This window comes from Chlorocebus sabaeus, chromosome 18 (genome assembly GCF_047675955.1).
Source record: "Chlorocebus sabaeus isolate Y175 chromosome 18, mChlSab1.0.hap1, whole genome shotgun sequence".
Classification (NCBI taxonomy): Eukaryota; Metazoa; Chordata; class Mammalia; order Primates; family Cercopithecidae; genus Chlorocebus; species Chlorocebus sabaeus.
This window is the reverse complement of record NC_132921.1, coordinates 71874685-71902470: the sequence shown is the minus strand read 5'-3', so window position 1 is coordinate 71902470 and position 27786 is coordinate 71874685. Positions and strand designations below refer to the sequence as shown.

The window sequence follows — 27786 nt, the reverse complement described above, 5'->3', positions numbered from 1 at the left end:
CTGTCCTTGTAAAATAATGCTGAAGTCATATAATTAAGAGAATGTGTCCCTGGAAAAAAGAAAATTAACAAGCTAAACAAAATAAATAATACAAAGAATAATCATATTTACATAGTTTCAGGTTTTATTTTCATAATTATCTTTCTATAGAAGCAATACTCTGCATTTCCATAACAACACATTTAATATTCTACTCATCAGAGCTGGAAAAAATAGGAATAAAGCAGATTCCATACACGAATACCATACTCTGCATTATGTACAAATAAATTCAATATATTAAATCTATTTTGTAGGTGGACTTCACGTAACAGAATGTTGAATAGTAGATTCTGAGCATATTCATGCAGACTTCCACTTTGGTGAAAGCGATAACAGTGGAGTTCTGGAAGACAATTCTCGTAAACACCAAGTTTTACACTTTGGACTATGCTCTCAAGATAGAAACTTATGTGAGTGGAAAAAGAAAATGTATAAATGTGAACCAAATATTCTTTACCACATAGAATAACCCTGACAACAAAGAATATCCCCAAGTCCTGGTTATCCAGTCCTCACCGGGGGCAGGAAGGGTGAAGGAGGCTGCCCTTGGACACAGCCTTCTGTGTGGTTTAAAGCCCGGCTGCGCTGCTGCTACAGAATGCACTTCATCATCACCTTTTTAAAAAACGTTTTCAGTACATGAGACAACTTTTTTCCCCCAAGACTTTAAGGGTAATATGATCTATAAATAAATAGTCTACAATATCTTTAAAGTATTGCCAAATCTGTTTAAACAGATGACTAATTAGCTCAAATGAGCACTGATGTAAGACTCCAGAAGTTTCTGATTGGATCTAAAGGATACAAGCTGCAATGATGGGATCTTTGAAACACTGCAATGTCCTTAAATGCAAATGTCTACACATAGCTTGTTCATAGTTAATCCCAATATCATTAATAAAAATGAGCTGCTACCTGAAGAACTATGCCAATAAATTAAGGAAGAAAAACACTAAATTTATTAGCGTTTTGTATCAGACCTAAAATAAAGACCGTATACCAACATTCACGCACCCAAGACCACCTCCCAAAGCAGGATGTTATTCTGTCCAAGCTCTCCCACAGAACTAATTGTGACTAAAATCACTTGATACTACACCTCAGTGTTTTCAGAAAGTCTAGCCAAATCAAGCATCCTATACCTAAACAAGTTATGACTCTAAAAGAGACAGGGCATGAATAAGCAGGAAATTTCTTCGGCAGCGTGTACCTGCAGAACGCACACCACTGGTGTTTGCAGCCTCTTTCCAATGAACAGATTATGAGATGGGTCTAAGCCACACAGGGTGATAAAGGAATGTTTCGAAAACAGCATTTTAGGAAATAACTACAAAGGATCAATATATTAGCAGTGTGGTGTTTTAAATATGTCTTTCTAAAACGATTCTTCCCTTTCAGCTAAGTTTTCATAGTATATAGCATTTTCTTTCTTTTTTTTTTTTTTGAGACAGAGTCTCACTCTGTCGCGCAGCCTGCAGTGCAGTGAGTGGCACGATCTTGGCTCATTGCAAGCTCCGCCTCCCGGGTTTACACCATTCTCCTGCCTCAGCCTCCCAAGTAGCTGGGACTACAGGCGCCCGCCACCATGCCCGGCTAATTTTTTTTGTATTTTTAGTAGAGACGGGGTTTCACCATGTTAGCCAGGATGGTCTCGATCTCCGGACCTCGTGATCCGCCCGCCTCGGCCTCCCAAAGTGCTGGGATTACAGGCGTGAGCCACCGCGCCCGGCCTATATAGCATTTTCCATGTCAAGTTAAGACGGAGTTACAATAAAACAAACCAAATTATTTTGGAGGGAAGAAATATATCTGTATTAGATTGATGGAAACATTACCTCATTCTTACAATGTTAGAAAGATATTCGTAGGCTGGGTGAGGGGGCTTATGTCTACAATCCCAGCACTTTGGGAGGCCAAGACAGCCAGATGGCTTGAGCTTAGGAGTTTGAGAACAGCCTGTGCAACATGGAGCAACCCCATCTCTACAAAAAATAGCAAAAAAAAAAAAAATAAAAAATAAAAAATAAAAAATAAAAAATAAAAAAAATAAAATTAGCCTGGCATGGTGGTGCATGCCTGTAGTCCCAGCTACTCGGGACTGAGGCGGCAGAATCACCTGAGTCCAGGAGAGGCTGCAGGGAGCTGTGATCGCACCACTGCACTCCCGCCTGGGCAACAAAGTGAGACCCTTAAAAAAACAACAAAAACCCCCGAAGGTATTCATTATCCATGAGCTCCTATGTGGTCAAGAACCAAGTAGATTTGAAGACAGTCACTGTATGTACTTTTTAGATAGAAGAAATACCCACACTTCAGAGAGGACTGAAGATATTTATAGAATCACTTTAATACGCTACCTTCAAAATTTTTCAAACTCATAATAAGAGCTTCAATCCATCTTTTATTGGGCTAAATAATATTGTAAGGCTCAAAATAACTTCCTGTCTCCATCTCATCTCTGAAAAGACTTGATAATTTAAATGTATCTAACATCATGGGGGTAAATTTCCTTTTCAAAACAAAACAAATTTTAAAATAATTTTTTATCAGTAAACATCACTTTTAGCAGCAATTATTAAGTGAAATGTAAAAAACAATTCACTAACAGTAACTTACAAGCGTCCAAGAGAGAAGAATGCCTATGCTTATTACCTCTTTTGTTTAGAACATAATTTATGTATAATTTTGGCTTGCAAATTTTTTCATCAACTGTATTAAAACATAGTCCATTTTCTGTAAATTCCTGCTGGTGTCTTAGAAAAGCTCTTATGGAAAGAAAAAGATACGCTTCACAGGTAATGGATACAATGAGTGATTTGGGGAGATGGTAACTAAAGATCCTAAGTCTTTATTAGGATCCAACATGACTGTAATGAAGTACGTGTATCTCTAATCTATTCCCAAGTCCTTGAAATGGCATGTCAGGATTTTACCTTTGTTTTCCTTTTCTTTTCAGCAAGCAAAATACTAGCATAGTCCTCCTGAGTATTCGTCTTCCTCTTCATCAGCAGCTGTGGCAGTGACACCATCAGGCTTGGCCTGTGGTGTCGCGGGTGATTTCTTCTTGATTCCCCCTCCTGGAACCACCAAACTCAGGCCCAGCTTAGCATACTGTCAACAACAGAGCATGTTCTTAAAAGCTGGATAACTAGAATCCCGACACGTTTTTCTCAGCTCTAAAAAGACAGTCTGGCTCTCCACCCTCATGAACACCAATTCTACCGTGTTCAGATGGAAAACAAAACCCACCCTCATGAACACCAATTCTACCGTGTTCAGATGGAAAACAAAACCCACCCTCATGAACACCAATTCTACCGTTCAGATGGAAAACAAAACCCAGTAACGCTGTTCTCCAGATGCCACATGACCACGGTGGGACAGGTACGCAACTAGTCAAAGTATCAATTATGATTTCTTAATTAAAACAGCTACTTACAAATCCACGGAAAAAACAGAACAAACAGAAACTTACAGTCCTGGTTCACTTTACGTGCAAGGCACCACGTGAGGCTTGTTCTCACACACTGACTAACGTATTCCTCACAACAGTCCAGCAAGACAGGTACTAGGGGCTTCATTTTACAAATGAATGAACTGAGGTTTAGAGATAATTAGTGACCTGCAACACGTAGCTAGTCATCACGGATTCCCACAAGTCTACTGAATTACAAAGGCCACTACAGAACGGGTCTCTTTCAGACGGTCCGTCTAAAAGAAACGAGTAAAAGCAACCTATGCAGGACAACAGATAGAGGAAAAGTTGAGAAATAAGCTTGAATTTTAAAATATGTATATGGTCAACAGTTGGACGGGTGAGTAAATGGCTATAAACCACACAACCACCATCTATTTTATCTAAATCTATGGTGAAATTCAATGCAAGTGGTCAGTTTCCTTATGAGTAGAAGTTTGAGAAGAAAAAGAGGTAGGAAATCTCTTAAGTACACGGGTAAAAATCTCACTAGAAACCTTTCTTTCAAGGGAAAAGACGAAAGCTATGCAAACAGGTCCACTTACATCATTGTCCATGTACTTGAAAAGCGGTGAGTTGCAGACATCTGACACTTGATCTTGGTCCTGCTGGTCATAACCTTCAAGAAGCTGTTCCAGCGCAGCACAGTCTTCACTGCCATTGAACCCGGGGATGCTGCAGTAAGCACAAACCACACGTCTTCACCTTCTCCTTAAAAGAACACAACTCAGGCAGGGATGATTCTGCCCCTGGCATGTGACAATGTCTGGAGACATTCTGGTACTTAAAAGTGTGGGAATGCTAGTGGCATCTAGAGGGCAGAGACCGGGGATCCCACTAACCAGCCTGCAGTGCACAGGACAGGCCCAACCACAAAGAATCATCCAGCCCAAATGTTAACAGTGTTGAGATTAAGACTGCTCATGTTAAACACTGAGAAAATCCCTCATTTTGATTTCTGTAACATACAATCTGAGAATTTTTTTTCTCCTTTTTCTTATTCTTTTTTTCTTAGAAGGCAAATAAAACAAAATGACTAAAATGACTAAAGTCATTCACTTCCATGGAGGTCCCCAGGAGAAAAATACAGGAAAGGAAACAAACAAACAAACAACAAAGCGTGTAAAAGGCCCACTGTAAAAGATGAAACGGTAGACGAGCACTCCTAAGATTTAGAAGTAACAGTCTCAAGGCCAAGAACATTTGTCCCAGCAGCAATCTTAGTTGTAGAAACAAAGTGCTAACACTGCCCAGACAACGTCTTACCTATAGCTCTCCCGGACACATCTTTCTGCAGCTACGTAGTCATTTCTGTGTAGATGAACTAAGACTTGAGCAATTGTTTTCTAAAACAAAAGAGAGGATCACAGTCAATTTTATATCTGTTTAATAAAGTCAGTGTCCTGGCAGTATTAAAAACATCTGGAGTTTAATTTTCAGAGTCTGTGTTTGTATAAACAGAGATTTATAAATGCTATAGTAACTTCTACGGGACACCCGAGGGGAAATACCCTAGAACAGTACTTTCCCAGCTCTCACGCTGGGATTTGGCTGCTTGGGGCAAGTCTGGGATTCACCCATTTCTAACAAGTTCCAGGGGGCACTCTTACTACTGGTCTGGGGACCACACTTTGACACAATCCTTAGATCACAACCACGTTTTAAAGAGAATCTCTTTCAAATATCTACACAGATTCAAGCTTGAAAAGTGAATAAAAAAGAAGAGGGGGGCGACCATAATTCCACAATGATACTTAGAATCTTTAAAAAGAAACTAGGAAAAAGATGTATGAGTGAAAACTTCAGATAACAGAAACAATGATAGTATTGATAAGTCAACGATAAAAGCAGTAATAAGATCAAGGATATGACTGATAAATTATTGGCAAAATACGTCTTTATGAAGTATTTTTCCACCTTTTTGATCTGTATTGTTTAGGTAACTTTTACTGATTTATCTTCAAATTCACAAAGTCTTCCTTCTGTCATCTGAGATTAAGCTTATCCAGTATTTTATTTCAACCATGTATTTTCCAGTCCTAAAATTCCCATTTAGTTCATTTTTATAGTTTCTATAAAAACAATTTTTCCTATAAAAAACAACAGGTCCTCTTTTCTATTCATTTCAATTGTCTTTATCTTTACCTCATGAAGCAACTGTAAGTCTTTATGTGAGAATGCCAAAAACCCTGGTCACTGCCGGGTTGCCATCAGTTGTCTTTTCTCCTGAAAGCTGGTCCTATTTCCAGGCTCTTGCATGTGAATTCTGGATTGTACTGTGAATGTGATGCTGCACGGCCTCTGCTTAATTTTCAGGAGAGTACGGATGTTTTCAGCAGGCAATCACCCCAGTTAGGTTCAGACTACCTGTGGTGCCTTGCTTTTGGTGGATGGAAGTTCTACACTCAGTTCAAATCCTTTGCGATGTGGCTCTGGGCCTGTTCCATGCATAAGCCCTTCAGAGGGCAGGGCGACACTTCGGCAGTGAGGAAATCCTAGCTCTCCAACCTCTGCACTGCACTGCTGCTTTGGTGTCTGTCTCAGTACAGCTGAAGAGTAAACCCAAGACTTGTGTGGGCCACATCCACACTCAGGGGACTCCGTTTCCAGCTCTCTCCTTTCTGAAATTTTCTCCTTTCTCTCTAGCTCATTTTCCTAGTTCCTCTGGCAAAAGAGACTGGGGTCCTTGTGGTGTTTTATCAACCTGAGCCATCATCACAGTGTAGCTCCATGCCTGGGCACAAGCTTGGAGCAAAGAAAAAGGAGAGGAAAACAATGGGACCTCTTCTCCCAGTGCTGGTTAGAAAGGCGGGGTTCCTTTTGGAGTTTTCACTGTTGCAGCCTTTGCTGCCCAGCTCCACAACCGCGGGCTTCTCTCATGGCAGGGCAATGCTGCAAGACGAAACGGAAAAAACCCCCGAGAAACTCACTCCCACGGTGGTTGTTTCTCCAAGTGTTTGCTCCTCTCATTAGTCTGTTTTTATTTACTTTTCAGAGTTCAAGGGTGGTTGCTTTTGTATTTTATCCAGTAGTTTAGTTGTAATCAGCAGAGAGACAAGCTGTAGTGGGCTTACTCTATCTTGGTCAAAAATAGAGGCCCAGGAAGTATTATTTTACAAAAACATAGAAACAGCCATAGAATCCTTTCTTAGGTACTTATTCATACCAGTATAAAAAATCATCTAATGTAACACCAAAAACAAACACTTTCAAAGAATACCTTATAACAAGTTGGATAATTCTCAATTTCCTTATAAATATTTTTTTCTTTCTGAATAGAGAGTGCCGCCTCATCAAACCTAAAACGAAACACAGAAATGTGAAACAAGCAGGTCTAAATGATCGACAGCAGAGGTCCCCTGAGAAATGTGCCTGACATCATAGATTGCAGAGACACCCGAAGGACAGGCGTTGTTAGCAGCTGCCCCAGGACCCAGGTTTCCACCTGCTCTGCTCATTTGGCTTGCCTTTCAAATGTCTGACCGCCCACTTTCAGGCTGCCCGGTGACAGAAAAAGCAAAGAACTCAAGGATGGGTTAGGTCAAATGGGGAGTCTGAAGCTTGGTAAGGACTGTCCAATAATGAGTATCACAACTTCTTTGTGATACGTGTTTGAGACGATCTTTGATTAAATCACCCAAGATTTCTTTCCGCCCGACTGAAAGAACATCCTGACACCCAAGGCACTCAGTACCTTCCCCCAACTGTGTCCCTCCATCACATCCTCCGCTGCTGCCCCAGCGGCCCTCGCCAGCTCTGAGGTGCCTAAAAGGGCAGCACTGAGGGGTGGCAAGTCAGAGACCTAACAGAAGCCTTCCTGTATCTTCAGTCTTCAACATTTGTCTTTCCCACTGCCCCTCATACATTCTCCTTTTCTTCCATTGTGCCTAATGGCAGAATGAAGATGAAAGCAAGGAAAGGGGTCACCAAAACTTTTTCCCCAAACCCTCCAGGCCCTTACCCCTTTTTCACTCCCCCAGCCCTAATTCCATCAAACCCTCATTGAATCCTCCCCTCCCTGCAAAGCTGTAGTATACTCCAAATGCCAGGACTCCCTGAGTAGTACAACTTGAGACTGAGTGAAAGGCACAGTCTGTAGCCATTGCTGTCATCCCGATATGAGTCCAAGGTTATGGCAGCAACTACCAGGGGTCTGGGCATTGGGAATACACACAACCAACAGCCAAAAGGGATAAGAGTCTGTACTATCGGGATTCAAAGGGAGGTAAGTGGTATTATAACCCAAAATAAAAATACAAAAATGTTATGCTATATGATTTTTTTTTTTTTTTTTTGAGACAGAGTCTCACTCTGTTGCCCAGGCTGGAGTGCAGTGGCGTGATCTCGGCTCCCCGCAACCTCTGCCTCCTGGGTTCAAGCGATTCGCCTGCCTTAGCCTCCCAAGTAGCTCGGATTACTGGCGCCTGCCACCACGCCAAGCTAATTTTCGTATTTTTAATAGAGATGGGGTTTTGCCATGTTGGCCAGGCTGGTCTCGAACTCCTGACTTCAGGTGATCCACCTGCCTTGGCCTCCCAAAGTGCTGGGATTACAGGCGTGAGCCACTAATTATGTGTTATCTTTTTAAAAATAGTTGCATGTATACAGACACACACACCACACACAGTGGCCTGGCTTATGCTATTATGGCTACTTACATCATGAGTTAAACTGAGTCTTTATGGGATGTGCCCTGGTAACTTAGTGCCTTATAAAATAACACTCAGAGAAGAAATGCATTCTGAATTTCCACAGGTCAACTTGATAAAGTTTTGGAACAAAGTCAATTTATAAACTGGGTTTGGCAGCAGAATTCTAAGAGTGCTCCCAATTCTTGCCCCTTGTAAACATTTCCTGCATAATCCCCCTTTAAGTGTAGGTGTGACCCTCGGAATAGGATGGGCCATCCTGTGATTAGGACACAAATCAGCTGACCTCCAGTGAATCACTGTCTGTGTGGGCCTGACTTAATCAGGCGGGCCCTTCCTTAAGTTAGAGGCCAGAAACCAGAGTGATGTGCTCCTGATGCCTCCAATCAGCAGCAAACTGCCATGCTGTGAACCACCAAGGGGGGCACATGGCCAGGAACTGAAGGCGAACTCAAAGCTGAGAACAGTTCCTGGCCAATAGGCAATAGGAAAACAGGAATCTCTTTCACACAGCTGCAAGGAAATCAATTCTGCCAACAATCAATGAGCTTGGAAAAGGACCCAAGCCTCCGGTGAGATCACAGCCCGCTCTGACACCTTGATTTCAGCCTGGTGAGACCCTAGCTCTGCTACCTAGCTACACTAGGATCTAGCTACACTGTATCCAGACTTCTGGCCTCGTGAAACTGTGAGCTAATTAGTGAGTACTGTTTTAAGTTGCTAAGTTTGTAGCAATTTGCTATGCAGAAATACAAAATTAATGCAAGGCAGACTACAGCTAAATGTATCTATATTATTTATAATTGTGACCCTGAGCTTATAACAGATCCTGTTTTATAAAATAAATTACATTAGAATATTCTGTGCCCACAGTGTCCAGATTATATCATTCTATTAGCAATCTCAGTATTTTAAACTTTTCATATATTTAACTATAAAGGGTGCATTCTTTACACATAAACTGTTTATTTCCTTGACATAATAAGAGCATTTCTATGTGCTTATACTTACCTAACAAAAAAGCCAGGCACTTACATGAGTTTGTAGTTGAAAAAGTTGATCAACTTTGCTAAAAGGCCATGAAATTAGCATATAAAGCCATCTATTTTTAAATGTATCCAGAAAAGTATTAGTTACTTATTATAATGAAACACAGATGATTTCATCTTTCCCCTCAGGTAATACTGAATATTCCTAACGAAATGACAAGAATCTGGTTTTGCTGAAAAAATAAATTGTTTTTATCTTCCCCAAATGAAACAAAACTGAAACCAGACAGAAGTTATGTGCAAATGGCAGAAAACTGTCACAGAACCTCATTCACCCCCAAGCTTTCAACAGACACCTTCCTCACCACAACTCAAACTCTTCCTCTGGCCCCAACTATTTCCTGAACTCCAAAACCTATTTTTACCTACCTACAGAAATGTCGAGTTTATATGTCATATTCCCAACGAAGTTTATGATCATCACTGAGAAGTTTGTGTCTATATTCCTTATCTGTTATTAATGGCACCATGAGCAGAACAGTTACGCAAGACAGAAACCCAGTGATTCTCCTTAATAGCACACACCCCACCCCTGAACATATACACACCCAGCCCTCCCTGTGTTTAGGATCTAGTGACTGTCTCAGACAACTTGTGAGAAGTAGCTCTTTTCTTTGCTAAGTAAATCTTCTATGAGGGATTTGGGTTCACTGAGATCACACACCTTGTCTCAGAGGTACAGACCTTCTCTCAGAGGCACACTGTCATGACCAACTTGCTGCAAAGGCCTTTTCTATTTTTTTTTTTTTGAGATGGAGTCTCACTGCAACCTGCGCCTCCTGGGTTCAAGCGATTCTCCAGCCTCCTGAGCAGCTGGGATTACAGGTGTGCGCCATCACGCCCAGCTAATTTTTGTATTTTTAGTAGAGGAGGAATTTCTCCATGTTGGCCGGGCTAATCTTGAACTTCTGACCTCAGATGATTCATCTGCCTCGGCCTCTCAAAGTGGTGTGATTACAGGCATGAGCCACCGCACCCAGCCTAGAAAGGCCTTTTCTAAAAAGGAACAAGGGCACTGGCCTTGGACTGCCTTTAAGACCATCCCAGATGTAATCTAAATGAGACTCTGAATCACTTCTGAACTATGACTCTCTAGAACTGAAGGAGAAGCAAGAAATTAATATGTTAAATAGATTCACTTTGCTATACTAACATAAAAAGTATTAAATTAGGACATCTTACGGACTCATGTTAATGTAAAAAGAAAAAAAAAACCCAATAAAGCAAAGTCATGAATAAAAGTCCTAGATTTATAAATGTGCCCTTTGAGCACATCTACGCAGCATTCTCACTTCTGCTGCTCATTCAACTAGCATTCTCCCCTCTGCTGAGGCTTCGAAGAATCTCACTCAGTACTTGCTTTAGAACAATAGTTTTCTTTAGATGTGTCCAAACCGACTGGCAACATTGGTCATGTTTTGAGGATGGTGGTGGCCCCTATCCCTAGCGGAGCTTTCTAAAGGAATATGCATAGGCAGCTGGAAAACATTCCTCACCTGACCTCCCCGAAAAGATCCTGGCCTCTCCCCTTTCCTGTGCTACTCCCTCTACAACACCGCTTTAGATCATCTACACCTTGAGAAACAAAAGGAAAGATGATGTGGAAAGCAGAAATACTTCAGGGCAGCTGAGGCAGTGTGGACCTGTGCTACTCCCTCTACAGCACAGCTTTAGATCATCTACACCTTGAGAAACAAAAGGAAAGATGATGTGGAAAGCAGAAATACTTCAGGGCAGCTGAGGCAGTGTGGACCTGTGCTACTCCCTCTACAACACAGCTTTAGATCATCTACACCTTGAGAAACAAAAGAAGATGTGGAAAGCAGAAATACTTCAGGGCAGCTGAGGCAGTGTGGACCTGTGCTACTCCCTCTACAGCACAATTTTAGATCATCTACACCTTGAGAAACAAAAGGAAAGATGATGTGGAAAGCAGAAATACTTCAGGGGAGCTGAGGCAGTGTGGACTCTCACACAGGGCTGTCCTTAACTTCTGCCCCTTCCTGCAACTTCACTTCCCCCACCTTCCATGGGGTCTTATGGTAAGGGGCTTAGCGCTCTAGAAAGGCACTGGGAGCCTTGTTGGGGAGCATTAGGAGGTGAGAAGAGATGAGAAAGGAGGTAAACTAGCTAAAACTTGCCTCCTCGCTGCCCTGAAAGAATGAAGGACACTGTTTCTAAGACATGGGGCCCCTGCTCACAAGTCAGAACCTCAGTATCACCTCACAGTTCAGCTATTCTGCCACAGTCATCGTGCCATCACCAAGAACAGCTCTGCTGCTGTAACAAACACCTTCAGAAACTAAACTGAATCATTTTTAACTTGGGAACTGTCAGAGTTAGCATTTCAGTCACTGATTTCCGGGAAGCAACAAGTAATAAGATGAATAAAGGTAATGACCCCGGACTGACATTTAAACTAAACTTTGCTTCATGATTAAAGTCCTAATTTAAAAACAAAATGAAATTTCTATTCCATTTAGATCAAACAAACAAACAAACAAAAAACTACTCAGTGAAGGAAAGTCTTATAAACAAAGTAGTCTATCTAAATGAGATTAACAGTTAATTCTAGATTAATTTATTCTCATGTTACTCTAGACTGGTTTAAATTATATTTCAGAATCTGCAGTCTTCATGAAGAAAAAATTTAATTCAGTCTCAGAAAGGATAGATTCATCAGTCATTTCTATTTTGATTCCTTGACACACGAAATGGATCTTGTGTCTTTTCTGTTACTGGGAAGCTTTGGGCAAATTTCAATTAAGATATCTGCAGACCTACAACCTCCTAAAGATGTTTATCTTAAATATTATTGCGACAGAATTTTATTAATGAAAGAAACTGCTTACTAAAAGGAAACTGAGATAAAGTAAAAAAACAAAAGGAAATCCCAATAGGTTTTTAGCTTTCTGAGGTTCAACTATTTGTGCTTCAGGTCACATGTTGCAAGGTAAATATTGTATTAATGACACTATTTGTCAAGAACCTGTCAATTTTCATGGGTGTTTATGCATCTTTGTCATTTATCCTAATATTCTTATTTTTCCTTGAGAGAGGTATCATAACCCAACCAAATAACATGAAGAAAAGTGTTCCCTCTCAGGTTGCCAAGCCAGGGTTCAACCAAAAAAAGCACAGTGCGTGATAAATTTGGGCATTACACTTTCAAAAAACAGCAGATCTTTTAATATCTAATTCAGTGTGCCTACTGTCTAGCAAATGTTAATATTTATTGTATGGCCTGGTGTCTACAGCTTATACCAAAAAATTAACAAGCTTTCCCCCAAATGACTTTCCAGTTCCAAATGTGGATTCAAAGTATAAAGACACAGCAATAGTTTTTAAAGACATACCTACGTCCTCGTACTAGTAGTCTGGAGGCTTTTCCTAGTAATTCAACTGCCTGCCGTAAGCGTTCTTCATTCTGAAGGAATCAAAGAAAAACAAGTGTTGGCTGCTTTAATGCTGAAATGTTTTTATCCCACAGTATTTATTTTGTAAAGAAGAAATGGCACTGGATTAAGGGGGGAACACGAAAGCTGCTAGTCCATTTCACTACTCTCTAACAGAAAAGAAATAGCACGCAACTGTGAGCAGGGAAAAGTTTTAAAAGTAGCCACTGCATTTCTCTATTTTCCTATATATTATTAATCTAAACATTCTAAGTAATTAAAGAAAAAAATAAGATTCAAACTTACTTCAAACACATTAGCTGTCTGTTGATATAACTGTACAGCCTTCTCTGGATCAACATTTTCTATAAGCCTGAATTAGACAAGAAAATGTGACTCACATGAGAAATGGAAAGCTTGTTTTTTAAGGACTTCTTTAAAATAAAGACAAGACTTCTATGCAGAGACTCGTCCATCTCACACTCACTTTCCAGCTCGCTCCAAAGCCATGGCTGCAGTGTCTGGGGTGCCATTTTCTAGATACATCATGCTGGCTTTCTCAATTAGCTGAACAGCCTCTGGTAGTTTCTGCATCTCCTTTGGGCAAAGGATACAGCACAGGTCAGAAAATGCATCAGTTAAAGAAAAACAGAGTTAACAATCTGAAATGCAATTTTTTTTATTTTAAGTTCTGGGATACATGTGCAGAACGTGCAGGTTTGTTACATAGGTATACATGTGCCGTGGTGGTTTGCCGCACCTATCAACCCATCATCTAGGATTTAAGCCCCGCATGCATCAGGTATTTGTCCCAGTGCTCTCCCTCCCCTTAATCCCCACCCCCCAACAGGCCCTGGAGTGTAATACTCCCCTCCCTGTGTCCATGTGTTCTTGTAGTTCAATTCCCACTTAGAAGTGAGAACATGCGGGGTTTGATTTTCTGTTCCTGTGTTAGTTTGCTGAGAATGATGGCTTCCAGCTTCATCCATGTCCCTGCAAAGGACATGATCTCATTCTTTTTTACAGCTGCATAGTATTCCATAGTGTATATGTACCACATTTTCTTTATCCAGTCTATCACTGATGGGCATCTGGGTTGGTTCCATATCTTTGCTATTGTGAATGGTGCTACAATAAACATACGTGTGCATGTGTCTTTATAGAATGATTTATGTTCCTTTTGGCATATGCCCAGTAATGGGATTGCTGGGTCAAATGGTACTTCTGGTTCTAGATCCTTGAGGAATCGCCACACTGTCTTCCACAATGGTTTAACTAATTTATACTCCCACCAAGAGTATAAAAACTTTCCTATTTCTCCACAGCCTGGCCAGCATCTATTGTTTCCTGACTTCTTAATCATTGCCATTCCGACTGGTGTGAGATCTCATTGTGGTTTTGATTTGCATTTCTCTAATGATCAGTGATGAGGAGCTGTTTTTCATGTTTGTTGGCCACATGTCTTCTTTTTCTATAAGGAACTTAAATTTACAAGAAAAAAACAACCCCATCAAAGAGTGGGCGAAGGATATGAAATGCAATTATTTTATCCCTAATTCCTGAAAGTAAATGACTCAAAAACATTGTATAGCAATAAATATATTTAAAATGAAATGCTTCACATGATTACTCTCCCAATCAAGCCTCATTAAACCCAACCAAAAAGGTACCAGGTAATTTCTACACAGAGTTCATCACCACTTCACAGACCTTTGGGAAATCTATGAAAACAGAAAAAAACCAAACACCTTGCTCGTCACTGTTTTCTAAGCATTTCTTATTCTTTAACTATTTACCAAGTCCCTACGACATACAAGGCCTCTGCCAAAGATCACAAACTGGCAGCCCAACGACTCTCTCTCACTTCCAAGTGTGTTCTGCTTGATCCATGCAGTACTTTTAAATTAGATCTTTCATGAAAATTCTGTTTTATGGCTTTCTTCAAAAACATATCAAAAGCTACGGCATCGGCAGGCTTGCACCCTGTATGGCAACAAGCTGGGGCTGGGCAGCACCGTCCCGCCAGATGAGCACGCACCTCCTGGCACTTCTCCCCGCTCTTCACTTCCAAATGCCTCCGCGTCCTGGCGGCTCACTCATTTCACTTATTCCTCTATACCCGGAGTTCATCTGAGTTTGCAACCCTCTTCCATGACTGATAAATTCTGTATCTTACTATTAATCTATACATCTCAGGATCATGCAGTCCTACTGTCTAATATCTCCAAATCAAACACTTTAAAAATAAAAAACACCGTTTAAAAGCTAGTTATAAAGCTTACATAAGCAACTTATTTAGTGTTGACTTGCTGTATCTTAAGGTAGGCTCCACACTGACATCTCATGGGTAGTTTACAAATCTGCCTATTCAGTCCCTTGCTAAGTTGACAAATTCATTAGGATACCCCTAACAAAACTGGTCTCATTTTCGCCAACCCCAAAACGTAACTTTATTACTTAGCTATGGAAACTAACAATAAAACAGACTGAAAGATACTGTATGAAACAAGGACTGCTATCACTCACTCTAGCAGAATGAAATGCTAATACATCTCCAAACCTCAGTGAAAAAATAAAAACAATACTTTTTTTGTTATAAAACCAAGTCAATGAAAGAATCTGGGTCTACAATATCTGCTGAAAAATATCTGAATGAACAGGGAAGGTAAACCTAACAAAATCTCTCTCAGGCACGTTAGTCCTGAGGGTCATTTCGGGTTTTAAAGAATACAACTGAACCTTGAACAACAGAGATTTAAACTGTGCTGGTCCAATTATATGCAGACTGTCTTGCTCCTCTACCCCCTGAGACAGCAAAACCAACCCCTCCTCTTCCTCCTCCTCAGCCCACTCAAACGTGAACAGAATGAGGAGGATGAAGAGCCCTATGGTGCTCTACTTCCACTTAAAGAACACGAAATATATTTTCTCTTCCTTATGATTTTCTAAATATTTTCTCTAGCTTACTTTATTGTAAGGATACAGTATAAAACATATTCCATACAACACACAACATATGTACTAACTGTTTATATTATTGATAAGACTTCCAGTCAATAGTAGTAGTGGCTCACGCCTATAATCCCAGCACTTTGGGAGGCTGAGGCAGAAGTATCACTTGAGCCCAGAAGTTTGAGCCCAGCCTGGGCAACGCAGCGAGAACCAGTCTCTATCAAAAAGATTAAAAAATTAGCAGGGCATGGTGGCATGCACCTATAGTTCCAGCTACTCAGGAGGCTGAGGTGGGAGGATCGCTTGAGTCCAGGAGGTTGAGGCTGCAGTGAGCCACGATTGTGCCACTGCACACCAGCCTGGGCGACAGAGCAAGACCCTGTCTCAAAAGACAAAAACAGGCTACTAGTCAAGTTTTTGGGGAGTAAAAAGTTGTATGGAGATTTTCAGCTGCACAAGGGGTCGGCATCCCAGCCCTTGGGTAGTTTAAGGGTCAACTGTATTTCCTCTCCAAATTTACCTACCCACTAATTACATATATACTGTGCATCTACAACGTAAAAGCGTTTGGGAGGATTAAACAAAACAAAACAAAACAAAAAAACACACAGGAACTATTCGTCATGAGTTTTACCCAGTAGATAGAGCAAAAAATACATTAGAAGGCAGTATAAATGGCATCCAAGTTCTATTTGTTGTTTAAAAATTAGCAACTACATCTTCCTGCTTTTGCACAAAATCAAGTGAGGCTGTGAATAAGAGGTTCAACCACAATATTGATACTTCTCCATAAAAAATCATGAGCTGCCTACTTGAAAGTTATACCTTCCACCATAAATATGCCTATTTTCAATGGCTGTGTGCCCGTGGAGCAAACAGGATATGAAATCACAGCAGTCATCAAGTGACAGAACCAAAGGTTGATCCAACAAGTTTCTATGGCTTCCCTGCGCATCTGTCTACAAAATGGCACTCCCCCAGCCTTGCTGGTGAATAAATGGGAAGGTTTGTATGACAAATTGGCAGAAATTTTAGCCCACACAATTGCGGACCATGTAGCACAGGGGTCCCGTGCTCCCAAGACTGTCCAAAGGCATTTAATTTACATAGAAGACAATGCTAGAAAGCATTTTCCTTCATCCGTTTCCCTGTCCACTAAGTTAATTTTCTTTCATTCAAAGTAGTGCCTTTCCAACTCTCAAATTAAACAGATACTTGAGCAATGGAAATGATGCCTGAATAATAACTTTTGATGAAGATTCAAGTCTTAGTACAGCTGTTACAATATAAACTGAGGCTGTGAGAATTAGAGTGTTTGAGCGTTTCTTAATTAAGTGTATCCTAATAACAGGCACGAAGTACACTGAGACTGTAACAGCCACCTAGGAGCTTCCTAGTTCTCAGTGGAAAATGAGACAGAAGAAGGCCAGAGCAGATCCCCAGCTTCTTTCGCTGTAAGAGAAACTCTAGCTGCAAAGGAACTGCAGTTAATAACCTAATTTGCATCACCAAATACCAATTCAGTTGCATGTTTGGCCAGAAAAGCTTCATTTCAATGGATATATAACAGTTTATCATAAGGAAGCATCATAACTTAAACATTCTCCTATTATTATTATTACTTGTTTTGAGACAGAGTCTCGCTCTGTTGCTCAGGCTGGAGTGCAGTGGCGCGATCTCGGCTCACTGCAACCTCCACTTCCTGAGTTTAAGCAATTCTCCTCCTCAGCCTCCCGAGTACCTGGGATTACAGGTGCCCACCACCACCCAGCTAATTTTTGTATTTTTAGAAGAGACAGGGTTTCACCATGTTGGCTAGGCTGGTCTCGAACTCCTGACCTCAGGTAATCTGCCTGCCTTGGCCTCCCAAAGTGCTGGGATTACAGGCGTGAGCCACTACACCCAGCCTCACTTTCCTATTATTCAAAATTTAGATAATTGCCATTTCTTCAAAAAACATTCTGATGCATAAATCTTTGCTATCTCTCTCTCAATGACAAATTCACAGAATTGAAATTCCTGGGTCAAAGACTATAAAATCTTTTCAATTAAGCATGTTAACAGCTATTACTAACATTCTTTAACCTTTTGGTATTTTTTGTTGTTCTACAAAGAGCATGCGTTCACTGAAAAAAATAAGTTCACATCATAAAAGTCATAGAAATTAAAAACGAAAGCTTTACTAAGGTAAAACTTCTTAAAAACAAAGCTTTATAATAAATACTTGAAAGTAGTTTTTACCATTTTAGATGAAACATTTTAAAAAAAGAAAGACAAGTACTTTATTTCAACTGCCAGCTGGCATACTTTGAGAGTCGGCATCATAAAGTAGGATGTTCTGTCTCACCATAGCAGGACATTAACTCCTAGCCTGCTTCTGAGGAGCAGAAGTACAAACAGTGGTACAGGCACACTGGTCGGAATATTCCATGCAGAATGAATTAAAGCAGCAAAAGCTTAAATCTGTGGTTGTCTCTGCTGCCAACTGTTATTCACACAAGTAAAAATGTCTTCTATAATCCATGTATGATAATTTTTTAAATATTTATAAAATTTTACTACATTCAGATGTCCTTCTCAAAAGTAGAGAAACTTCCCATAAAGCTCTTTTTATAGCAATACACATCTATCCTGGTTACAGAGCTTGACACGCTACTGTTCCCAGTTCCCTCCGATACATTCTCTCTTATATTTCACTTTTAACACTCCTTAAGATGTACAGAATGTATTCTATGGGTCCAATTAATGTTACAATGGACATAAACCTTACACTTAGCACCTCTTGCCTTATGGTAAGGAAGCTTTTCAACTCCAACAGAAATTCTTGTTTAACACTTTGTAGTTAATTCATTTTACCTACACAACAATTGTGACATAACATTACTGACCTTCAACATCATTCCAGCTTGCTCATAAGCTCTGCAAAGAGAATATAATTTCTCTGATGAGATCTTAATGAAATGAGGGGTATAAGAAACTTTCTAGTGAGGAACTACTGATAAGGAAAGTGACTTCAATTAAAATGGGCTCATGCACAATGTATCACTTCAGGTTTGTATTACCACACAATATAATTTTTTATTCTTTTTTCAAGGGGAATAACGGCTTAGAACATCAGACGTTTGAGTTAAAGACATTTTATTTTGCAGATGCAAAATTAAGTAAGGCTCAGTAAGGTTAAATTAATTTCCATCTGACAAACCTAAATCTAAGTTTTTTGTTTTTGTTTTTGGGACGGGGGGAGATGGAGTCTTGCTGTGTCTCCCAGGCTGGAGTGCAGAGGCATGATCCCACCTCACTACAACCTCTGTCTCCCAGTTTCAAGGAAGTCTCCTGCCTCAGCCTCCCCAGTAGCTGAGATTACAGGCACGTGCCACCACATCCAGCTAATTTTTTGTATTTTTAGTAGAGACAGGGTTTCACCAAGTTGGCCAGGCTGGTCTTGAACTCCTGACCTCAAGTGATCTGCCCACCTCGGCCAACAAGTAACTACTCTCCACAAGGCAGGAGAAAGCTTCCTGCCTCATTTCCACAGGCACTATTAACTACTGAACAGAGAAAAACAGAGATTCTACCTTATTTTTTTTTCCCATAGGCTACTGAACAAAATGCTCCTAATAATATATTATGGAAAATTTAATTTAAACTCTTTACATCTTAGAGTTAGGAGTGACTTAGTTTTTAACGTTGAGGTAAAAACTGAAACAAAGAGAAATGATTATTTAAATCAATACAAAATTTATAATTTGGGAAAAAGTTACCAACCTACAGAAAAACAGCGACATTAAAACATAACTTGCAAATACATGAACACATGAAGAATACTTACTTGGCAGCATGAAAAAGACTGAATGGAAGCAACGAAGTCAAAGTTAAGGAAAAAAGAAAAAAAACCCAATAGTTTCTACAGATCTAGTATTTAAAGACAGTTAACTAAATCACTGACCCAGTTGGTTCCAAAAGACAAATCCTACCAACAGGTAAAAAAGAAATAATTCAATGCCTATCGATATCGTTTAAAACTACATAATTCCCCAAAACACTGCACAGGTTTTAAACTATTTCTATTATGCAATAATCTGAAGTTTTACTGAAGTGCAAAGTTATTATGACTACAGTTTGCAAGTAAGAGAAACATTTTTTATCGATAAGTTTTTAAATACCTCAGGAAAATATACTGTTTTAAACTACTTATAATTTTTATTTCAAATACCTAAAGAAAACAGTATTTAAAAAAAAAACTGATACAGTAGTTCATGCGTTTTCAATACCTGTGCTACTCTTCATTCTTCAGCATATGTCTACAGATTTCCCTTACTTCATCCCAAGTAAAACCATCATCAAGTAAAACCACAAACAATAGAAAATAAGTTCTCAAATGTAGCTCTGCGAACCAGTGTGGACCTTATGATCAAACTTCACTATAAATACTCCTTCAGAGTTTAAAAATACAGAATTTTTCTAATAATTTTCTAACTTAAAAACATTTTACTTCACAGGCAGTAAAGCAAATTTACAGCAAGAGAAAACAGTTTGTCAAAATCATCTAATTAATTTCTTTTTAACAGTTGAAAAAGATACGCCCTATTATTTTCATGGGCAACGGCTTCTCTCAGGCAGGCGTCTTTTGCTTGCTCAAACTGTTTGGCATTTTTAAAAGCAACAGCTGAAAAAGAAAAAAAAAAAACCTCTCTATTTCCATCACTAAAAACCTCAAATGAATCATTACTGAAATCTGCATTTTATATGAAGTATTACAAACATACTTATTTCAAATACTTAAGAAGTTTCCTAAACTATAAAATACTACTTTTTTCTAAAGAAATTTCCTTACAACTTTTCCAATTATCAGTAACTCAGGAGTATTTTTAAAAGTTTTTCTTTTTTAATTGTCGACTACTGGCAACAAATCAGTGTTACTTCCACTCAAAATCAAGAAGTCTTTCTAACACCAACACTCTCTAATGCTCCCCAGTGACAGGCAGATTTTTAAGTCACAAAAGACAGCACCTTACTTCACCAGTTGTACCTTTAATAATAAAAACAGTATTTTAGGTATAGGTCATTCAATTATATAGAAACTGAGGGCCAAAAAGCACATTAAACAGTTTTTTATAATAAACCTTCCTTTTGGCACAATCTTTAAATGTCTAACAATGCGTTTTTTTTTTTAATCTTTTATACTGTTTACTATCTATGAAAAAGATATCTCACTGTTCAAACAGCTAAAGTATATTGCAAGCTGTTTTAAAAGTGTAATCATCAAAGCAAAACAGGAGTGCTTATAGAATATGATCTTATAAATTTTGGAAAACTTATCAAGGTTGCTTACAAAGAAGCAAAAAGCATGATGCTTTAAAAAAAGCGTTATTTGTTAAAAATACTCTTAAAATTCTCTTTAATAAAATGTGAAAAATAAATACTGAAACTATTCCCCTCCCTGCTTTTCCGTATGTTGCTTTTTAAAAAATTTATTCTGATTAAATAGATTTTCCATAAGCCCTTAAAGAAAATAAACAAAGGATGTTTCAGTGGGAAAATCTCACCTAAAACATTGATTTCTGAATGTAGTTCATGATCTCAGAGGGACAGAAAACAAACCTGTGTTAAATTTCCCTCACAGAGGATACTTGGAAAATGTTGTTCCCTTCTGCTCCAGAAGCCTCCCTGTGTAAGTAGTCCATAAAACTCATACAGAGTTTGAACTTTTCATAATTTTAAAGTATGAGAGATAAACAACTTGCCTGATGCAAAAAAAGAGAACTTACTCAGATTTAAATAAAAGCACGGAAGACTCATTTGCTGTTTAACCAAAAGCACTTGCCCTAGATGTTCTCTGTGCTGGGCTAACAAGCGTGATCAGGGCTATCGCTGAAATACAACTGAAAACGTGTTCAAGGTACTCAAAATTTTGTTATATTTTATTTATACTCCAAATTACCACAGATATGCTGAGAGCTATCACTCTATAATTCAGAATGCTAAATTTTTAGTAAATTCCCTTTCTGTTGCATATTTTACATTGTTTATATCTTATATAAACTGATTAAAATATGTATATAGCTTAACACTTCACGAACACTGAACAGACACATTCAATGTGATGTTCATAAAAGACATAAAGGACCAAGCAAACATATGATTTGCAGATCTGCTTAAGATGAGGCTAAGTTAACAAAAAATTTAACAAACTCCTTATTCAATAGAAAGTATAGAGAAATATGGCAAAACTCATGGATACAGTATTCAAACAACTGGAGCTGAAGAATATGCAAGCAACACTAAAAACCCACTGCCGTGTACCACCAACCCCGCCCCATCGCTGCCGTCATAGACAGCAGGTACCAGGAAAACCCACTGCCGTGTACCACCAACCCCGCCCCATCGCTGCCGTCACAGACAGCAGGTACCAGGAACACCCACTGCCGTGTACCACCAACCCCGCCCCATCGCTGCCGTTATAGACAGCAGGTACCAGGAACTCTGACTCGGCTCTCAACACAGCTGAAAATAACAAGTGGAAAAAAACTTTTGTTTTTTAACTATTAAAGCCTTGTAGAAAGCATATACACATTATGGTGAAATGAAGTTATCGGACTATTTTAAGATTATACGCTGGAGCAACCGGACTACAGTCAAAAATACCTGCTTTTCCATATTCAGAAGCGGCACTGTCATAATCTGGCTTCCATTTTAAAAAACCAGTTTTCAGGCTGGAATGAAAGAAAGACACAGTTAACAGAAGTTACCAACTACATTTATAAGTCAGATCTCTGCTTGTAATGACCTTCTAGGTCTTTAAAAAAATAGAAAAAAGAAAATAAAGGAGGAGCCACCAGGCATAAACTTTCCGCGTCATCTGCCTCCACCCAAACTTATGCCTAACAAACACGACCTCACCTCTTTCCCTTGCACTGTCACAGGTATGTGGTTTCCTCCTACAGGTTCTCAATTCATGGTCCCCAGACCAGCACCATCGGCACTGCCTGGGAACTTACTAAAAACATAAATTGTTGACCCCATCCCAAGCCTACAGCACCTCTGAGGTTTAACGAGCCCAAAGGTGCATTAAAGCTTCAGAACCTCTGAAGCACAGTGTTGACAGCAGAGGGACTCATGAAACTGATGCACAGACGAGAGGCTACAGACATAAATGGAGGCATCATAAGCATGTGTCAAGAGCATAGATGAGACCAGATCTCCTAGTAAGACTGCAGAGAGAGAACACAAAGACTAAGGAATATAATCATTCAAGGAATATAATGATTCAGTGGAATAACAGAGGAAGTAGGCAAAAAAAAAAAAAAAAATTAAAAAAGCAAAAACTCGCCACCCATAAACAAGAATGACAATCAGAAAGGGAAGGATATTACAAAAGCCAAGAGAAACTGCCTTCCAGGAGCCCTGCTGGCTTCTTGGATGCCAAATCAAAGAACCATCAATTTTGAATTCTTATCTTACTTGCCTTTTCCTCAATATTTTATTTTTTTCTTATTTTAAAATAATTTCAGACTTAAACTAATTCAGTAACTATCAAATTTGGGTGTGCATAAAAATTGCCCAAGCCATCTTAAATTCTAAATTTCATTCAATCAGTGAAGGCCTGCTTGCATAGAACACAGCTTGCTTCAAATGAATCAGGCCAGTATCTTAACTGGAAGATGGGGAATCCGTAGGAGCCCTCAGAAGTACAGCCTTCATTGTGTGACAGTCATGTGAACTGCCAAAAAGTCATAGCTTTTTTTTTTTTTCTTGAGATAGGGTCTCGCTCTGTTGCCCAGGCTGGAGTGCAGTGGTGGTATCTTGGCTCACTGCAACTTCCACCTCCCAGGTTCAAGTGACTCTAATGCCTCAGCCTCCTGAGCAGCTGGAATTACAGGCTTGCACCACCACACTCAGCTAATTTTTGTATTTTTAGCACAGAAGAGGTTTCGCCATGTTGGCCAGGTGGTCTCGAACTCCTGGCCTCAAGTGATCCGCCCACCTCGGCCTCCCAAAGAGCTAGAATTACCGGCATGAGCCCCTGCGCCCAGCCAGCTACGGTAACATTTTTTGCCAATTAAATTTATTTAACATACTTAGCATCTAAAACTTGTTTGTGTATATATGTTACAAGATTCAAATTAACATAAGCAGTATTTCAAGCTTACCAAGAATTTCACTGCTCAGAAAAATAATATCCTTAAATTGTGGTGTGTCTACTGTAATCCACAAAATTGAGGAAATATGCAATATGCAAAATGCTAACCCTCTGTTTCTATCCCAAAACAAACATTACATTCTGTATGTATATCAACACAATTTTTAAAATCCCACTAAAACCAAGATACAATCATTCAGTCGCCTAAGGTGCTATACACAGAAAGACCCAGAGAGTTTAAAACTGGGGAAACCATCCCAAGTCACATGAATACCACTAATAAGGAAGAAAGATGTACAGCTAATTTAGGTTTAGCAGCTATACCTGTTAGTCCTTTTGACTCTTTTTCTCCAAAGAATCAATAAGGAAACTGACCAATTTCCACAGAAAAAAAGAAAACAGCAAAATTACCATCTGTGGGGGCAGGGGATCAATTTACAAAATTACTCAGCAATACTGAACTATATCATCATTAGAAAATGGAGAAAAATCAAATATCTCCTAAGCTCCTGGCCCATTTTTCCTACCACCAACCGAGTAACTGTCTAGCAGCATTTCAAACTAACACTTCAAGCCTGAACCCCACACCTCCCTGCCCCAGACCTACTCACCAATCACATCCATTAACCCCTATCCCCTATCTTGGCTGAAGGCCTCTCCCCCTCAACTCCCAAGTTAGAAACCTAGGAGTTAACCCTTCATCTCTATATGCAGGCAGGTCATTAAAGCATGTCAACTATATATTGACAAATGTCACCCAATCCTACCCCTGTATTGTACTTGAATCCAGGCCATCACCACCTCTCCCCTGAAGTCAACAACCCACTAACATGTCTGGCACTACCTTCACGGGACAGTCACCTTTCCTCCTCTTCCATTCCCCACACCCGGAGCATATTACCTTTTCCTTGCTTCGTATCTCCACCATACTACACTGAATACTTAGAGCACTGAATATCTTATTTTTAGTCCTCTGTTCACTTGTCTGCCCGTCTGTGAATTCTAAGCTCTTGAAGAAGGGGCCACTTTTGGTTACTCCAGTATCCTCAGTGCCTGGTACAGGTACACAGAGACAAATTTGTAAATGTTTGTTTACTGAATATGTCAAAGTTCATTCTCCACACTGCTGCCACGTTTTTCTTTTCCTTTTTATTTTTTATTTTTGAGACAGAGTCTTGTTCTGTCTCCCAGGCTGGAGTGCAGTAGCACCATCTCTGCTCACAGCAACCTCTGCCTCTGGGGCTCAAGTGATTCTCCTGCCTCAGCTTCCTGAGCAACTGGGATTACAGGTGTGCGCCACCACACCTGGCTAATTTTTCTATTTTTAGTAGAGACAGGGTTTCACCATGTTGGCCAGGCTGGTCTTAAACTCCTGACCTCAAGTGATCCGCCCACCTCAGCCTCCCAAAGTGCTGGGACTACAGGCATGAGCCACCGCGCCCAGCCTGCTGCCACATTTCTTTCACCAAAAGCAAATCTAACCAGGTTCTCTGGTTAGATGCCTACAACAGCCATCCGAGAAGCTGTCCCTTCACAGTCTGGCCCCAACTCTTCTTCACTCCAGCTCGTCCCCTGGCACTGTGACTACACTACAGTCACTGTTACCAGAGCACACTTTCAGGCCCGTATATAATATATACTACAGTTTGTGCACAGAATCTCTTTCACAAGATTTTCCCTCTGTCTAAAACATTCTGTATTTTTCAGGCCCTGCTCACAAATCATCTCTTCCTCAAATTCTCATGAAGAATAAACTTCTCCCTCTGCGTTACCTATGCACAGTTAATACAGCTTTTTTTTTGTGGTCCCTATTCTACACACTACTCTTACTACAATTTTTGCGTTTGCTCCCACTAGAAAGTCAGATCGTTGTGGGAACCTCCTGCACCAGGAGAGCCCCAGTACCTTACACACTGACTGCCTGAAGTCATGTGATAAGGCTTGAGTTTTTCCACTGTTTGAAAATTGGTTCTGCTATCTTTCACCTGTGCTGTTTGGGACAAGTCGTTACGAGGCTTCCCTGAGTCTCATTTCCTCTTACGAAAAATTATTATCTCAATTTGGAAAGTTATTGTGAAGATCTCAGCTTATGAAATGATGTATGTGAAGCACCCACCACAAAGCACGATGCTCGCTTTCTATTAACTGTAACTGACAGATAAAAACGCGCTGGAGTAATGAAACGGGGGGCGGGGAGAGGCTGCCCAAAGGATGAATTAAGGAGAATCAGTTCAGTCCCACAAACATTTGCTGGGTGCTTACTACGTACTGTACCAGAAGTGGAAGGACATACACATCAAAGGACGAACGAGGCACAGTCCCTGCCCACAGGAAAAGGAAACTGCCAGATGACAAAGGTACACCGAGGAGTTTTTGCGGTAAACCTATGATCCCCTCCACACAAGGAGCTCTTCAAGGGCAGTGGTTCTCAACAGGGCGATGTTGTTCCCCAGAGCACATTTTGGGTCACCACTAATGGGGAAGACGTGCGACCGGCACCCAGCAGGTGGAGGCCAGGGATGTTGCTAACGAGCCTCCGACGCACGGACAGCCCCCACCACAAGCAGTCTTCAGAAGCAGAGCGCCCAAGTAAAGAAGCCCCCTTAACATACCAGCCCCGCAGCACCGCGCCGGATCCCCGCCCACACTAGCCACGGGGAGCGGACTTCCGGCGGGGCGGACCCACGGCGCTGCCCGAGGCGCAGCGGACCTGACTCCAACCCGATCCCGGGAGCTCGACCCCGGGAGTGCGACCCAGGGGACACCGAGCCCCTGCAGCCCCGCAGGTACCAGCGCGCCAGGTCCCCTTATCCCTGACCCCTCCCTCCCGCCCCGCCGGGTGCTAAGGCCGCGCCAGTGAGAGACGGACCCAGCGTCCACACACAGGCCCATGGAAGGTTCTCACTCACTATTTCTCTGCTTTGGCGAGGTGTTCCAGCCCCTCGTTTATCTTCTGAGCCGCCATCTCCACAGTCAGGTCTCTGACGTGGAGAGACGGTGCGCCTATCTCTTCCTCGGGCGCCAAGAATCCGCCCAAATAGGCGTGGGAACGCCGAGGAGGAAGCTGGTGCAGCGCGACGGTCGCGCGGCTACGGAGGGCCGGAGGGCCCAAGCCTCTGCGGCGAAGCGGGGCTGGGAACCGACCGGGGCGCCCCGCAAAGAGACATCGCGCAGGCGCAGCGCGTCAAGGCTGGCCTCACCCAGGGCATGTAGCGCAGGCGCGGTGAGATACTGATGGGGCGTACTCTTTCATTCAGTATTTGCAGAGCACTAAATGTGTGCCAGGCACTGTGCTAGACGAGGGAAAATCGGCAGACAAAAACTCCCGCCCTCTTGAAGTCTTGCTTTTTCATTGATGTGAAACTGTGGATCCTGTTTGTAGGGTTAATTGGCCTTATAATTTATTACATCTGAAGTTTCTCTGTATCACAGATAGAATAGTGTTCATCTATCTATCCATTCTGCCTTTTGGGTATTAATCGTATGTCGGTCAAGAAACGAAACAGACTTGTAAGCCCTGATTACTGTCCAATAATCCGTGCCCGGCGCAAATAATCGCTCTAATATCAAGCCCTGATAAGTGCTCTAAACGGGAAGTTGAGGGATCTAAAGTCGCGTACAGTGGTCTGGTAAAAATAGTAACCAGTAATACAGTTGGCTCCATTCATAATTCATGGTGATTTCTATATCCACATGGATGATTCCTGCAATGCCTTTACAGCCTCTCAGCTTCCAATCTCCTGTGATCTTTCCCACACCAGCGCAGCCACACGTTCCTGGTATCACACCATTGACTTTACTCCTAACTGTGTGCCCTCCGTAGTGTCAGTTTCAAGCAGCTCACTTTACATTCCCTTTCCATTCCAGCTCATACCTCTTAGTGCCAGTAATTACTTACCTTCATCAGATTCCTCACCTTTCCCTATCCCTCTGCTCTTACACTTCCCTCTTTTCCCAGCATAAATTCACATCCCATCATTTTAGTGCGTATACTCTCAACGGCCTTGGCTCCCTCTCCCTCCTTTCTCCCAGCCAGGAAAAACCCCAACTCTCCACCTACTCTGGAACTCCTCTTGAGCAAGTG

At 40.9% G+C, this 27786-nt stretch overlaps 1 protein-coding gene and 2 long non-coding RNA genes across 5 annotated transcripts in view; 2 read left to right on the top strand and 1 right to left on the bottom strand.

Moving 5' to 3' along the window:
* Nucleotides 1-106: 106 nt before the first annotated feature.
* Nucleotides 107-26832, bottom strand: NAPG (NSF attachment protein gamma). 2 transcript variants are annotated; one of them, XM_007974671.3, is made up of 12 exons: nucleotides 26612-26832; nucleotides 22208-22275; nucleotides 20144-20228; nucleotides 19392-19409; nucleotides 18451-18481; nucleotides 13098-13207; nucleotides 12917-12983; nucleotides 12572-12642; nucleotides 6738-6816; nucleotides 4784-4863; nucleotides 4063-4192; nucleotides 107-3153 (listed from the first exon to the last, which is right to left on the bottom strand). In XM_007974671.3, the coding sequence occupies exons 1-12, from the start codon at nucleotides 26665-26667 to the stop codon at nucleotides 3010-3012; spliced, it is 939 nt and encodes a 312-aa protein (XP_007972862.1). In that variant the 5' UTR covers nucleotides 26668-26832; the 3' UTR covers nucleotides 107-3009. The 2 variants fall into 2 exon arrangements, with proteins under 2 accessions (XP_007972862.1, XP_072862577.1); XM_073006476.1 differs by lacking the exon at nucleotides 26612-26832 and adding an exon at nucleotides 26315-26348.
* Nucleotides 3147-4559, top strand: LOC140709020 (uncharacterized). The gene is made up of 2 exons (XR_012089353.1): nucleotides 3147-3426; nucleotides 4027-4559. It is a non-coding gene; the product is annotated as an uncharacterized lncRNA (long non-coding RNA).
* The window catches only part of LOC103222777 (uncharacterized), a 57021-nt gene continuing 55552 nt past the window's right edge, over nucleotides 26318-27786 (top strand). The window contains exon 1 of one of the 2 annotated variants that reach the window (XR_005234847.2): nucleotides 26318-26488. This is a non-coding gene — a long non-coding RNA (uncharacterized lncRNA). The remainder of the gene's footprint in view (nucleotides 26489-27786) is intronic. The other variant, XR_012089351.1, reaches the window with a different exon arrangement.